The sequence below is a fragment of the Gymnogyps californianus genome, chromosome 1, assembly GCF_018139145.2.
Source record: "Gymnogyps californianus isolate 813 chromosome 1, ASM1813914v2, whole genome shotgun sequence".
Classification (NCBI taxonomy): domain Eukaryota; kingdom Metazoa; phylum Chordata; class Aves; order Accipitriformes; family Cathartidae; genus Gymnogyps; species Gymnogyps californianus.
In genome coordinates, this window is record NC_059471.1 from 205288299 (window position 1) to 205304988 (window position 16690).

Below are 16690 nucleotides of genomic sequence, written 5' to 3' on the forward strand. Positions count from 1 at the left end.
AATGAATCCTAATGCAACCAGTTGCATGGACATTATGATGCCTAAACACTCAAGTTGAGCCCAAAAACGAGGCTGGGTGTGAGAACTGTAGTATTATGTAAGGGAGCCTAGTTCTTCATTATTTTAAATAATGGAGAATTGACTACTTATGGCAAGATACAAAACCAGATTAGAGTAGTATGAGATTTGTCTCATACTGCCATCTGCTGAAAAAAGCAAGATAATTCTCTATGAAACTGTTTTCCTGTTCATGATTCTTCTCACTGCATCTCATAACAGGATTACATGTGATTATATTTCCTCAGCTGCAAAGAAATATACAAAGCCTTCTACTCTTCCGTTCTTACAACCATATAATGCTGAAGTGTACAGCTGTCGTGGTTTAACCCCAGTCAGCAGCCAAGCACCACACAGCCGCTCCCTCACTGCCCCCCCTGCTCCCAGTGGGATGAGGAGGAGAATCGGGAAAGAAGGTAGAACTCCTGGGTTGAGATAAGAACAGTTTAATAACTAAAGTAAAATATAATACTAACAATAATAATAATAATGATGAAATATAATAATAATAGTAATGAGAAGGAATACAACAAAAAAAAAAAAAAAAGGAGGGGTGGGGGGAAGAAAAAAAAACCCAGTGATGCACAATGCAATTGCTCACCACCCGCTGACCAATGCCCAAGCAGCGATCTACCCCTCCCGGCCAACTCCCCCCCTGTTTATATACTGGGCATGATGTTCTATGGTATGGAATATCCCTTTGGCTAGTTCAGGTCAGCTGTCCTGGCTATGCTCCCTCCCAGCTTCTTGCACACCTGCTTGCTGGCAGAGCATGGGAAACTGAAAAATCCTTAACTTAGGATAAGTGCTACTTAGCAACAACTAAAACATGAGAGTGTTATCAACATCGTTCTCACACTAAATCCAAAACACAGCACTGTACCAGCTACTAAGAAGAAAATTAACTCTATCCCAGCTGAAACCAGGACAACAGCATATACAAATATCAAGCCACTATTTGTAAGACACTAAAATAAACTCATGGGCCTATTGCAGAATCCAGGTGCCTAGATATCAGCCAAGTAAAAAGTTTAAGAGTGTTGTGAGGGTCTACATAATTAAAGCTGATGAGTTGTATCAGCTAGCACAACCTCTGTGCCGATGGAATGATTACATGCTTATTACTGCTCTTTCTGTGGAACCTGTTTACTAATCCAAATCAAGCATAAGATAAAACAGTATAATTAAATAGACAAATGTAAGTTAACAGTGAAATGACAATCAACCAATAAGGGTCACTAAATATTCTTCAGCACATTCTTCAAGATTTAGTCATTTTGCAACAGACAAGCTGAACAAGCCATTGAAGAGAAAGTTTTACTTCTTACTTACACCCTTCTCTGTTGCACGAATATCTGTATTTCCATAAAGCGTTCCAAGACCAATTACTTTGCCACCGTTTGTCCGTATATCAATTTTATGGCTCTGAAAAAAAAGTTTAAAAATCATATGGTTAGGATAATCATCATCAGAAAACAAGTTATCTTGCTTTTCAAGCTGTACCACAATAACCACCTTGGATCACAAACTTCCATTTTACTGTGAAGGTTTCTTCTCAAATGATTGCCAAATGTGCTGTTTATTTCCAATGGAGTCAAACTCAAAACAAGTCACCTTTCTTTGTAACCAGAAACACAAGGGAAAGAATGATGCTGAGGAACCCTTTATTCTCAATACAGGTGCATTTTTTGGTTTTGGTTTGTTTTTTTGAACTAGAAAAACATTCACTCAGTATATATTAAAATAAGCAGCAGAGGAAGAAAGAGGGAACTTTGTGTTTCATTTATACTCCATCCCGAAACCAAGGTATCCATATACCCAGTGCTGCAGCAGATGAGAAACACAAGCTAGCAGTGAGAAACGAACTTGCAAACTGAAGCCTTCCAGTGATCTGGAACCTACAGTGTCACAGAAGTCTGCAGGATAATCATAAACATACACAAACACAGCACAGAGCTACTTATGCTTAGAGTAGTATGTACAGCCATAAACTTCTATGGATGCATACCAGTGCAAACCTTAGGCCTGCAAGTAGAACCAGATCCTACAGTGTTTCACTCCAACCAGATTCTAATTCACATTAGGTATTTTGCATGCATCTGCATTACAGTCTCAAGTTTTTCACAAAGAAACCAGGTTTCAAGTAAAAAAATGCTATAGCACTTATACCTTTCAGCTGCTACTGCATACAACTGACAAGAGAAAAAAAATGTACAGAAATACACACAAACTAATCTCAGAAAGACAAAAAACCCACAGGTCTTGAGAGTAAAAACCAACCGCTTGTAAGAAGGGAGAAGGGAAAAAAAATATTTAAGAATCAGATTTAAATAATCTAACTGTATTCATAAGGTGCAACTTCAACAAATCTGGACTTTAAGAAGTCTATGAATCTCAACAGCAAAACTCTTTTGCTTAAGTTCACTAGTGTGAATGTTGGAATAACATAGAATTAAAAAAATACTCAGCATTTTTTATACTTAATGCTGGATAAGCTTCCCTCACCACACACACATATCCTTCATTTTCCCATACCACCACCTCCATTTTCAGATATATTCGTTGCTGTTGAAAAGTATTATTCCTGTAGATGGTATTTAAATTTAGGACACCATCCATTAAATTTGACAATCAAGCATATCAGAAATATTCAAGATATTTAGTTTATTAAATATCTGTCTGAATAAGCCATAATAAATCGCATTAACTAGGTCTAATCAGATGGCAACAAGATTAAGGACTTTTTAAAAAAGTGTGTATATATATATGAAATCAAGTTTCCAATATGGAAAACATGGACTTATACTGCTCTGACACATTTCTGATGAAACACCAAGAACCAGAAGTTTCATGAGGTTTCATAAGACAGGAAGAGCTCTAGAGCAGTGTTTCTTCATCTTTGTGTTCCCAAGTCTTGCTTTCTTCTCTTCATTTAAGAGGCTTCCCCACAGTAAAATGCAATGCCCCTAACTTGAGACTACAGTAGTGCTTCAGACCTTTTAAAGGTTGTAAATAACTCGGCTGTTCAGTTAAGCTTCTACACAAATATAATAGATGATTCTCTCCATATACAGTAAACAGGATAAAGTCAAATTTGATGCTTCAGCCAGACATCACAGTTCCTTTGAGGCAGTTACATTAGGCACATTATCAAAACAATGGTTAAAGGGCAAATCCTCCAAGCATATAATTTGAGGAAAATACAGGAACTCATAAGATTAGAAGAATTAATGTATAGCAATGACTTAGCAGTATGGCCACTGATAGTTAACTAAAATAAAACCACGACATACACACTTATTTCCTCAATTTTTTTTTTTTTTACTCTATCATTTTTGGCATACAAAAAGCTTTGATAAGACACAGGTCCCTCAACTTTTTTCCCCAGAATTATTAGAGTATCCCTATCCTCTTAAAAAAAAACCCAAAAAAACCAACGCAGGCTTTCAGAGGTAGGTATCAATAGATACACCTAACAGACATCAGGATTTGCTGAGAGAGGAAGCAAGTTATAGTGGTCAAGTAGCTTTTTCATTAAGAGGGAATATTCCACTAGCTAAAAGTAAGAAGCGCTAATTTGTCATATGGCTTCTCCTAGCAAGGGAGAAAGGTTTGAGTAAGGAAGAGGTAAAAGGCTGTCAAGGGCATGACAGATGTTAAAAGAAAAACAGAAAAATTTGTTCAGTTCAAAGAAAGGAAGGACAGTGGTGCAGGACTTTAACAAATCAGGCTCAGACATGGTGTGTGGTGAGGAAGCATGGCAGGTCTTCCACTGATCGTGTGCTAGACACCTGGAAATTCTTGTTATCGCTGGCACAGTCAAGGAGTCAGAAGTAATCGTTGAACATAGACACAAAATTAAAGGGTCTCCTTGGTCCCACTGTCACTGCTAAGCTGATGGACTGTAGTAAGAAGCAGGAGAAAAAAATTAAAAAGCAGCAGCACTCCTTTCTCAATAAAGAATTTGGGAATATTTTATACTCTGAAGATGACCTAGAAGTCATAACTGTATTTTGGAATTACTGCTACTATCAGTTGACCTAGAGACTTGGAAGGGACAGGGTGAACTAGGCTTTAGCCAACTACAAAACAACCACCACCACCAAAAAAAAAAATCTCAATAAAACAACCCTCAACAAATCTCACTGGCTGGATAATGCCTACCACACCAAAAGTAGCAGTCAAAATCCATTAAAAAACACTCATACAGAATACTCATCCTTTCTGTTCGATTACTAGCATGTATGATTAAGGAAAGTAGATGTCAAATTTCTAGGTCTTCTGTAAAGACACCATACAGTATACCAAAATTCAGCAAGTTTTTTGAATTACAAGTTATACAAACAACTTCTTGCAGTTTGTGGCAAGAGAATTAGCAGTTGTGAAGCTGTTTGCTGGCGCTCTTGAATAGTCCCCACATGACCAGATTTTTTTATTTATTTAAAGTCACTGATCAATGATCTTTTGCTCCCTACTGTAAAGAAAGGGTCTCCTGCTTCGCTAGTCAATGAGGTTTGTGGACAGCATGACAGAGAAGCAACATTAAACAGCTCTTCAATCCATCCAGGGGAGGGCAGTATCACTTCAGTCTGCTCAGTAAAGCACATTCCCTAACCAGGAATCAGCTCTTGTGCTGCACTACAGAATCTAGTCTATAAGATTTTCAGTAGCTTTGAGAAAACCCAAAAGGTTAATAATTCTGCTTCTCACTAATAATTCTGCTTCTCTGCTAATACAGAGTATAATTCCTGAACCCATATTAGAAAAATTGAGTTATAGTTACCTTACTACAACTACCGTACTTCTTAAAAACAACATTAGACTAAAAACTGGTTGTACAGCTAAGAGATACTGTAATTGAACAATTGTTTGCTCTTGCAAACACCTGCATGGTCAGTAATTTTAATTCAAAACCTTTATCTCACTACTTCAGGGTCAACAAAACCAAGCGTGGTAACATATCTTCTCTAGTACTGTATACGTTGAAGCCATCACAGTAACCAGAACAAAGACAACCAATCACCACTCACAATCCAAAAGAATACTTCAGGTAACTGTTTCGGCTAAAAAAAGCCAAAGCCTTATAATCTACCAAAGCTTTGTTTTAACAAAAGTTTCAGTTGAAATCTGCACTTCTTTCTTGATACTTCAAATTTTAAATGCCTTCTGGGACAAGGTCATTCCTCTCATCTGAGGCTTAAGGGAGCAAAGAAGCTTCCTGTGGCCACCAAAATAGTGGATACATTGAGGCGCATGCACAGGGGAAGAATCATCTTTTACACTTGTAGTTTTCCTGGTATTTTTGTGAATCAAGCAAGGCTCAAAGTTGACAGAAGAAAAAAGCAACACCAAGCTCCTCTAAACTACGAGGCTGTGGAGGAGTTGGTCTCAGAAGCCCCAAACTGGTGACTTTGCAGCCTTCTTTTCGGTTCATTAGAGTATTGTTTCATTGCTACTTGAAGTCTCAAGGAGACTAGAACTGACTTTTTCATTTTTAAAATTTAACATTTTTCACATCTCAGATTATATATGAGAAAAGATGCCCATGAAATTAATTAGTTGTCTTTCCTCAAAATCCTCTTTTTCCATGACATCACAAAAAATTCTTGACAATTGTGACTGTATGCTGTGATTACTGTCCCTATTGCTGGCCAAAACTACCTTGTTTTCTCATATTATGTAGTTTCTCATGTACCGCTGTCTGCTGTTATTATTATGTAAGAGTCATTTTTAACCAAAGCTTTAGACAGCAGTAACGCATATAGTACTGTTAACTTTTTTTAGATTTTAGTTACCTTTTTAAGAGTCATACGGTCAATTACACAGAATCTGCAAGACACAAGTTGTCTGTAGTTCACTGAATATGGAGTAAACCTAGCTCTACTGTATATTAAGTTTCCCCTTAAGTTCAGTTTCCCATCTGTGCACTATAAAATCATCTCTTACCACGGTAGAGAAAAACGTTGAAAGATTTTTCATATCTCAAAAATACTTAAACTTAGGAATTATCCTATTTGAAAAGCCCTTCTTTTGAATTTATACCAACTCCTGCAGGTACAATCCCAATTATTCAAGTGAATTTGATTCCAAACAGCACCTAAGTCAAATATACTTTGATTATTTCTACAAAAGCCTATGTCAGCAAACCTGAAGTCTTAAGAGTGAAAAAACAAGGTCATGACCATGATATATACAGTATTTATCAGACATATTTCAGTCAGGTATTTTGGACATGTAACATGTAACTTCTGATTGAAAATTAACCTAAAGAGTTTGTCAATAGCACTGATATATCAGAATTACAAAAAAAACCACAAGGAAAAAAAAAAAGCAGCATACTGCAAAGTCCTGACTGAGCAATCATAACTATTAACCTGCTAGACAGGAAATCCCAGTCTGTCTTTTTTTTTTTTTTTTTTTTTGAGGGGCAGGGAGGACAGAGATCAGGCTTACTTGCTGTCACTGTTTCTGCTGGCTTTGGCTATGATCAAAGGTACCTGGACTTCTAACTCCACATTATTTAGTGTTATTGACTTTGTGTAATTGTATGCAATAAAGGTGAGATGCTACACATGTAGTGACACTTAGAAATATCAGAGTATTTCTCATCTCCAGAACTGGTATTTAAGTTTTTATACTATATTCCACCACACAATCCCTTTTAAAACACTGATGGAGTGGGGGAGGGTTCTTTGTACCTTTATTGACTGCAAGATGCTAGTCCCCTTCTCCGTTTCTATTTTGCAGTTATCACATTCTATTTTCTGAATCTTCACGCAGCCAGTCCCTGATGTTTTGATATCCAAATCTAGAATTAAAAGAGTTCTATTAGCAACAGAATGAGAAGAGTCAGATCTATTTAACACAGTACTTGATCACTTTATATAGTAACCATATATAGTAGGGAAAAAAAGCAGATTCTTTGTTACTAAAGAACCTTCTTGCAAAGTTTAGCCACATAGTTTCAATTGCATGACTAGTCACTATCAACAATTGACACTGAAAATTTTGTAAGCCTGTGTATAGCCATCCAGCTTCAAAATAGAACGTTAAGAGCCAGCAAAGTGACTGTAACCTCTGGCAAGGAATCAGTGGGGTGTGGTCCTTTAGTGAAGTTTTATCTTTTTGGTTTTTTAACCCACTCCCAAACTCCACCTCCATCTCAGCCACCCTAGTCACCAATTCTATTAGCAATTCCACCGACATTTGGGTACCCTGACATGGGTTTTGGGGTAGGAAAGTTGGTGGTTGTTTGAGGCCACATGTAGAGTAATAAGATTCAACAGCACAAATACATCGGTCTTGCTTAGACCTATGCTGCTTCAACTAGCAAGCAGCATAACGCAAAAACAGGTATAGAAGAGTTTGCATGCATCATTCCTCCCTAGCCTTCTGGAAGGCCTGACTTACCCCCCTGGCATGAAGCAGCGTGTTTGCCTCTAGTCTGAAGCACCTCACCTTATTACTGTTCATAGGCTCCCACAAAGAAAAGTCACTAGGTCTTGTAGATAACTCTGTTATCAAGGGAGTAATTTATGGGCTCATAGTGCTTCACACAGGACCAGCAAAAGCATTTTTCTGCCACTTGAGCTCACCCGAGTTTAAGGAACCGGGAAGAAGTTTGAGAATGTGCAGTCTGGGGATTCTGACTATATTAATAATCATTTATGTTAATGACCACCATAACGACTGGCAAAAGGTAAAGGCCGGAGAGGAAAAAAGTGGGTTTGTTCTTCTAAGGATAAAAGGCAGAAAGAAGAAAAATTGAACAGGAGTCAGAAGTGTTTGCTGCAAGACACATAACTGAAGGACTAAGAGAGAGATAGTGAGCCTATTACTGTCTAAAGAAAAGGAGATTATCTGAGAAAGAAACCTTCGTTTAAGCACCTGTGAAAGTCTGTCTTTCACCTCCACTATCTGCTAAGGTGATGTCCTGGTTTTGGCTGGGATAGTTAACTCTCTTCCTAATAGCTGGTACAGTGTGTTTTGGATTTAGTGTGAGAATGATGTTGATAACACTCTCATGTTTTAGTTGTTGCTAAGTAGCACTTATCCTAAGTTAAGGATTTTTCAGTTCCCCATGCTCTGCCAGCAAGCAGGTGTGCAAGGAGCTGGGAGGGAGCGCAGCCGGGGCAGCTGACCTGAACTAGCCAAAGGGGTATTCCATACCATGGAACGTCATGCCCAGTATATAAACTGGGGGGAGTTGGCCGGGAGGGGCAGATCGCTGCTTGGGCATTGGTCAGTGGGTGGTGAGCAATTGCACTGTGCATAACTTGTCTTTTCTTGGATCTAATTTCTCTCTTTTGTTGTTATTTTCCCTTTCATTACAATTATTATTGTATTTTATTATTATTGTTATTTCTAAATTTTATTTTAGTTATTAAACTGTTCTTCTCTCAACCCATGAGTTTTACTTCTTTTTTTCGATTCTCCTCCCCATCCCGCTGGGAGCAGGGAGGAGTGAGCGAGCGGCTGCATGGTGCTTAGCTGCTGACTGGGGTTAAACCATGACAGGTGACCAGAAATATGAGAAGAAGAATCAGAGTATGTATAACAAGCTCTGCCCCAATGAGATTCCCCAAGTCAGACCGACGACACAGCAGAGACTGAAGATCAATACTGTCACATGACGACAGTAGCTTGGAGACCATGAAGACAAGAGACTGAGAGCTGCAATTAACAACGAAGGGAAGTTTTGCCACCTGACAAACCAGGAGAATCCAAGAGGCAGAGATAAAACACAGTACATCTTTGCTGCAAGAGTGCTACCTTATTGCCACAGTAAGCTAAGAGGTTAAATTTAGTGAAGGATGCAGACTGCGTTCACAGGTTAACAGCTCCCTAAGAAAGAGGGCTAGAAGAGGTGGACTGGATAAGCATGTTTTCTAGAAAGCTGTTTTATTTGCAGATATTATTTTCTTAGCCTCTTCACAGAAGACTTCCAAGAAAGAGATACTGTGACCAAGATTTTAATAAAACTATACATTTCTTAAATTTAAGTAAACTCTAAGATAGCTTCGAGGCATGTAAAAGCACAAAACCTGGCACACTGAACTGGTGACTATCATCAGAGGCTCGAGGGTCAGGTCCGCAAGGTTTTATGTTGGGAAAGCCTAGACAGTTTCATCAGACTAAAAATATCTGAGTGGTATCTGAGCTATTTCAGTTTGATCGATGCTGATCTACAGGTTCTGAAGTTGAGACAAAACTTTTCCATAAGGTTTTACTTCTCAGGGAGCAGTTGGATTGTTTAAACACAGTTCCCAGAGACACAGAGGCACTCTCCAAACATCTATGCTTGAAACGGTATGTCCCTGCACAGCACAAACCTGGAGAGTTCAAAAAGAAAGCAATATTGGTTTTGAAATACAAGCTGTCTTGCTCAAAACTACTCAATTCAGCCACTGGAAAACTGCACAGTCCTTGGGAGGATCTACATCCAAGACTTTTGCTGTTTTGCTTTCTGAGAAGAGAGAGGTCCAAAAGCCAGTTTGCTTGTGCAAATCTTTTAATTCAATCAGCTTGATACCCTCTTGCCCTTATTGCTTCTGTCAAAAGGGGCGAGGAAAAGGCTTAAGAGCAGTCAGTTTAGCCATGACACCAACTTAATAAGACTTTTATAAGAATAAGGTTCATAAAAACTTCTGATCCTGCAAGGCATCTTATGGCCATCATTTTAAAGGTAGATTAGTAGTGTAATCCTAGCTGTATCAAAGACGGGTGCCAAAAGAGGACACAGAAATCTGGGGATTCATGAGCATACTGTTTGGAAACATCAGGGATTCCTGGAAACATACTTTGTGCTGTGGTCCTCTGCATAGTCACAGCGCTTTGCTAACCTTGACATATCAAAAATGAGCGGACAAGGAATGGAGCCCCTGTCTCACAAATAGGCTTCCTGAAGCAAGGATAAATGACTCCACAAAGAGGCAGGCTAAAAGCTGGATAATATAGCTAACGAAATTTCAACAAGCAAGGAGAAACAGGATACAATCTGTTTCAGTACCAAAGCTCCAAAAATAGCTAGTTTGATTTCTCCTTAGCAAAAATGAGGGCTGAAGCCAACTTGAGCCACACACACTTCAAAGAATACATGAAGATCTTTGAGGTGCAAAGGACTTGCATTGGAAATAAAGGTACATAGGGAAAAAAAGAACTTTGGTATCAGAATGCAGGCGGGCGTACCCCAGAAATACCACCTTAAGCTATAATATTTGAAAGAGACTGGAAAATTACTTATTTTAAAGTGACTCAGCAGCCCTAGAGGTACTTCATGATGATCCACTTCTCTGCTTATAGAGGAAGCTTACCAGTAAGTGAGCATGCATGTAAAATAATTCAGTCCAGGAAAAACTATTTGAGGGCATCAGATTATAGTATTTGCTGCCCTGAGGCTGTAAGTCTGCCATATTTAGGAGCAAACACTGATGATCTTTTTTCCAACTCATTAATATGTTAAGACTTCAGAAAAAACACACTGCTGAAAACATTCACATTTGCTTTCCACTAATGTTTACGAAAAACAAAAAGCAGAAACAAGCAGTCCCAGGAGCTTAGGCTCTCCTCTCATATAAGTAGGCAGAAAAATTGTTTAAGTGATACCATAAAATTATGATTTTGGCAATTCACAGAAACATTCAAGACCCACACATTCATTCAGTTTGCTTAGTTACTTCCACAAGACTCTACAGTATTTAGCCAAAAAGCTAAGTGATCTCATGGACTTAAATAAGACTAATGTGGAAGAGTTAAGTTTTCCCAAGGAGAGAACTGATAATAAAAAAAAAAAAAAATCAATCCATACTGGCTTACAAGTGGGCCTAGACCAGGAGTGTTTGATCCTGTGCCAGAGGGGACAGAGCTTTGGTATTCTACCCTGTGAAGCTTGGCCACCACTTCAATACTCATGGTTCTCCTCCTTGACTTTGGCATAGAAGCCTCTGTTCTCCTCACCAGGGTATTATATGGAAAAAGCACTGGAACAGTTTGCCAAAGGAGGTTGTGTAGTCTTCATTCTTGGACATTTTCAAAATCAGACTGGATAAAGCCCTGAGCAGCCTCCTCTGACCTTGGAGTTGACCCTGCTTTGAGCAGGAGGTTGAACTAGAAACCTTCTGAGGTCCCCTTCAACCCAAATTACCCTATGATTCTAATACAACATGTACGTACTAAAGCAAAACGTAAGAACCACGTGGTAAGACAGGACAGACGATTCTCAAATTCTGCTTATGCAAGACCTCAGTTGGGTTTACTTCCGAGTACTCAGTCAATGTACAGTAACCAGAAATCAAAGAGCTGGTTTCAGGTTTAATTAGCACATGCAGTTTGACATGCCAAGACATAGGGTTCTCCATGTGCTGAGCAGACTCCAAACCTACAGCCATGTGCCTACACTGTCCCTGAAATAAATAGCTAACATATACATGTGACCTGAAGGAAAATAAATAAACAAACTAGATTAAAGAGAAATTCATTGACAGCTATCATCTATGAAGGTTAAACGTATCAGAAAGGATTATCAAATTGTGTACGATATTGAAAGACTATACACAGCATAAAATTAGACACCAAGACAGAAATAGAGGATCCTTTAGTACTTGCCCTACTGGGCTGCTTACAAGTTACGTTTGGTATAAAAGGCATACTTAAGCTCATCATCTAGCTTCTTCTGCACATGCTCTTCAGGGTCTAAGGAGTTTTAGCTAACTTAGAGCTTCCTGGATAAGCTCCAACCTAAACTGTGAAAGCTGTTATGAAATGCCTTAACTTCCAAAATGAAGAAAGAAGCTAGAATACTGTAAAGACATTCACATCAACTTCTCAACTTCTTGCAGCTAAGTGACAGAAACAGAGCTCAGATAAAACAGTCTAAACAGAACAGAGTTAACATCCTCCTCATGCATTCAAGGAAGGCCACAGAAAAGCCAAAGTGCTTGCAGAGCAACAACAGTTTCTTTCTGGTTTGAGATGTGTTTTTACAAGGGATAAGATCTTTTGCTTATGCAATGATGTTTAAAAAAACAAAAGGAACAACCCAAGCACAAACTGCTACTCAGGGAATCCAAAATCCAAACCAGAGCTGAAAGGACACTTAAAGTAGAACCTCACTGGCAAGTAGCAATTCTACTTCACTGACTAGAAAAAGAATATTTACATTTTAGGAAATGTATCTCTGGATATGCCTGGATAACAGCATGAACAGACAATACTAACATCATGCTAAATATGGGGTGACAAACAGCAACTAGTGGAAGGGGACTATAATCCAGACTGTCCAGGGAACCTAAACTGCATGAGCTTACCACAAACCCAAGTGGAACAGCTTAGAAACCTACAAACTAATAAAACCTATTTCAAGAAGGAAGGCTGTAAGACAGTCTGCAGGGTTGGTTGACATTCAGAATATAAGAAGAATCTCAAAGACAGGACAAGAGCTAAATGATTTTTTTTCCATCAATCAGGATTCATTATTGAGACTTTTAGGAAGGTTCCCCACATTGAAACTCTTCATGAAGGCTGAGATTCTCCAGATCTTAATACAATGAATTCTGCCCCCTGAGAGCAACCAAGTCTGGAGTAACACTCCAGTCACTCAGAGAACCTGGAGAAACTGAAATATTAAATGACTAACAGCTACAGTAACCAGACACACCTGGTACCAGAGAAATGAAGGGTAATAAAAGGGACGCTAGGTTTCGGTTTGATTGTCTGTAATCCTGGGATGGACTCTATGAATGTACTACAGACAAGCCAAGGTAATCTTTGCACTTGCTAAGCAGTAAAAAAAAAAAAAAAAAAAGAGCCATAAGAAGGTAACTGACAATTCTCAGGGAAGAGTCAAAACTACAAGAGTCTCTTGGAGAAGACAGTCCTGCTACTGTTGAGCGAAAGAGTCAATGAATATATAGGTAACAGCTGATCTGTTTAAGAGAATGAACTTGGATTTTCAGATGTCTTTGACAATATCCTTAGTCCCATATTGTCTTTTAGCTATAAACTGTGCATCATCTTCAACACTACATGAATGTGGAAATCAGCACAAATACCAAGGTTTTTGGTTTCATCAACAACACTGAATTATTCAGACTAGTTAAAAACTCACTGACAAGTTGCAGAAAGACCTTGGAATACCACATACTCCAATGATAAAATAGCAGGAAATTGAATGAATGGTATGCCTTCTGGGACTCTTTGCCAAGAGGCATAGAACCTGCCAGGAAGCTCTCACCCTGAAACTGTTTACATGCGTAAGCAGACACTCAGAAGAGAGATCCACTGAGGGGATGAGCTGCATCAGGCTCCGAAAATCGCCCGAGCTGAAAACAGTTGACAGCTAAGAGAACACTTAAGTGAAATATCATTTATGTTTGTCCTGTTCTTACTCTTCCCTGAGCATCTGTTTATGACTACTGCTGGAGACAGGACAGTGGGCTTGCTGGACTCACGGTACAAATCAGTACGGCCATTCTAACATAGACAAAGTAAAGCACACTGAGGGCAGGGAGGGGGAGAAGCCCCCGATTTTATTTACAGAATGTTTGCCTCTATATTAGTTGTTAGGAAACAAAAGAGATCGTAAGTTTTGGTAAACATATCTAAGAAACACCCCTTCAGTTATCAACAGTGTTCAAAAAAAAAAAACCTAGTAAATTATAGGGATGAGTAAGGCTAGAAAATGAAAGAGAATGCTGCTATGATAAATCCATAGCACTTACTTCTCCATTTTGAATGATATACAGTTCAGGTCCTTCTAAATGAAAACAAGGAAAAAAAAAAAAACAAAACGAAACCAAAAAATGACATAGCAGAATTCAAGATATAGGAAAAAAACCGTAACAGAAGATAAAAGGTGCAGAATGTCTTTGCTGTAAGGGTTTGGAAAAGTGGTAACTAAGAGAATATAACACTATGCTCTACAAAAGTCATAGATGACATGTATGAAGCGTAAGTAGAATGAGATTATTCACCATTTCTCATACCACAACTGCAGCAGAGCATCAAAGGAAATAAAGCAGCAGTCTCGAAAAATCACTTGAAGCAAACCAAAGGACCAGAGTTTTTGTACACTGAAAAGTTTTTCCAGCATGGTGAAACTTATTCTGCACTGTACAGGCAATTCCACAAATCCATAGGAAAAAAACCATTATCAATGACTAAACACAAATCTCTCTGGGTCAAGTACTTCCTAAACCTCAGCTCACTGAGGGGAATTATCCTAGCAAGCTTGCCCTTTTCCTTCCCTTAACTTAGAGCCACTGTCAGTATTTCAGTCCAGCACAGATGTTTATTGGTTTCAGCCACTACAGCTGCTCTCCCAAGTTGTTTGTAGGTTCCATACCTGAAACCCTGCACAGATTTTTGCCTTGTGCCCAAAAAGATAATGCAAGACTTGTACTAGACAAGGGAGCCCTTCTTGGCATTTCATCTGTATTATTACTTTGCAGACTTTTTTGATCCCTGTGGATGGCCACTCAGCGTAACAACCACTAATAGAGCTGGTAGGTCCAACAACCTTACTGGGAACAACCCTTGAACTGCAGGTGTGCATAGCACGTACTGAGGACTGTTGTCTCCCAGCTGAGCTGCAGTACATCTTTTCTGGAACACCCAGCTGTCAGAGCAAAAATGAAAGTGTGTGCTATAACTACCACTTAATAGCAGAAGTTTCAGCATTAACTACTGCTGACAAAAAGGTCAACAACAGATCATGCATCCAAACACCTAAGAAGTCAGGAAACGCAGAAAAAAATGGGATGTTCTGAACCTCCTTAATTAGAGGGGGCATGATGTCATTTCCGAATATCCGCTGCCAACAGTACTTCCAGCCGAAGCAGCAGCAGTGCCAGCGCAGTCGCCGGTGAGCCCCACCTGAGGGAGCGATCCCGTCTCCCCTCGGGTGCCATGTGCCAGCATGCCGGAAGGAGAGGGCTGGCAGCCGGGCGTGCAGCCGCCTCTCCCGCCGAGGGCGCGGGGGGACCCCCACTCCCGCTTCACCCACCGAACTTCACGGGCGTCCTGACGTCCACGGCGGTCTTGCTGTCCACGCTGTCCGCGACGATCGCCATCTGCTCCAGCGCCTCGTCGTACTCCACCCGGACGCGGTCCTGCCGCCGGCCGCGGGGCGGGGGGCTGCCGCCGGCGCCGCTGACGGCGACCAGCACGCGGTCCGCGCCCGGGTAGCGCTGCGGATCCAGCGGGCGGACGCTCACCTGGCAGGGCAGCCGCACCCGCAGCCGCCCCCGCGGGCTGACCGCCAGCGCCCACTCCTGAAGCGGCTTACGGCCGCCGGCCTCGGCGGAGCCGCTGCAACCTCGGCGGGGGACGGGCGGCCCCCACCACCCGCCCGCCGCCCGCACCGCCAGAGGCCCCCAGCGCGGGGGCAGCGCCCTCATGCCGCCCGGCGGGGCTGCCGTCCCCGGGAGCCGCGGCAGAAGCCCCCCTGAGGCGAGGCGAGGCGAGGCGGGACGGGGCACGGAGCCGCTCCTTGCGGCGAACAGCCGTTACTCCCGCCCCCGCCAGGTCACGTGACGCGGCTGCACGCGGGGAGAGGCACCGGGGCGGCTGGTAAACAGGCGGCGGCCGCTGGCGCGCGCCCCGGCAGCGACCGGCGCCAGCTCCGCCCGCTCGCCGACGAGGCTCCTGGGAGTCGTAGTTCGCAGGCGCGCGTAAGGAACTACGATCGCCCGAACAGGGGCGGCCCCGGCCGCGCTCATCGGCCTATCAGCGAAGGGGGAAGGCGGAGCATTTCCGCGGTCTGCTTCTATTGGGCAGCGGGGCGGGATGCCGGAGCCAATCAGAAGCGAGGGAGAGGGCCGAGGGCGGTTGAGGTAGGCCAAAGGAGGCGAGCTGGCGTCGCCATAGGAACGGGGGACGCCGCTCGGCGAGGCGGGGCCGGCCGCGGCCGCGCAGGTAGGGCCCGGCGGCGGGCCGGGCGCCGGGGACTGCGCGGCCTGGAGGGACTGGCGGCGGCGGGGGTCGGGGGAGGCAAAACCGCGACTCCAGCGTAGAGGCGGGAAGCGAGTCCAGCGGCGCCGGCAGTCTTCGCCCCGCTGCGTGGGGCCCAGGGTGGTGCCATCTCGTGCGTGAGGAAACAAGGTGCCTTAGGGCGTGAGGGCCTTTTCCGTGGTCCCCTTGGGCTGACCGTGGTGCGGCCAAGCCTTAGTTTCCAATGGAAGAGCCGTGCTGGTTGGGTTTCAGCCTGCTCAGCTCCCTGATGCAGCAGCCTCTGCAGCCACAGGATTTAACGTCTGCAAGGAGGAGGCAGGGAAAAAGAGAGGAATGGGAAGGGAGAAATGGCAGGGCTTTGAATGGCGGCCTGGTCTTTGTTATGCTTAAGGCTACAGTGAGACTGCATGTGTTGAAATGTCCTCGGTCAGAGGATGAAGAAGTTTGGCAGATGTGCTGGAAAAACAGTTTTTTCGAAAGCGGTATTGCGGAGCTCCAAAATTGGTCTCTGTCAAGACAGCTTGGTTAACATCTTATTTATTGTGACTGCTTTTTAGCTGTTAACAAACAGCCTAGCAGTTCTAAAGCCAGCCAAATAAATATTTTCCTGAGTTCTGTACAAATATGTCATGAGACAATTGTCCTTATAGGGTTTACAAACAAGTGGGGAACTACTGAATTCAGT

The 16690-nt window shown here is 42.0% G+C and overlaps 1 protein-coding gene across 2 annotated transcripts in view; it reads right to left on the minus strand.

Moving 5' to 3' along the window:
* Positions 1 to 15606, minus strand: part of FAM185A (family with sequence similarity 185 member A) — a 50965-nt gene extending 35359 nt beyond the window's left edge. Inside the window, exons 1-3 of one of the 2 annotated variants that reach the window (XM_050908190.1) lie at positions 15059 to 15606; positions 6756 to 6865; positions 1390 to 1482 (exon numbers count right to left, since the gene is read on the minus strand). In XM_050908190.1, coding sequence (XP_050764147.1) covers positions 1390 to 1482; positions 6756 to 6865; positions 15059 to 15452 — 597 coding nt within the window. In that variant the 5' untranslated portion in view covers positions 15453 to 15606. The remainder of the gene's footprint in view (positions 1 to 1389; positions 1483 to 6755; positions 6866 to 15058) is intronic. The other variant, XM_050908186.1, reaches the window with a different exon arrangement.
* Between the last annotated feature and the right edge of the window lie 1084 nt (positions 15607 to 16690).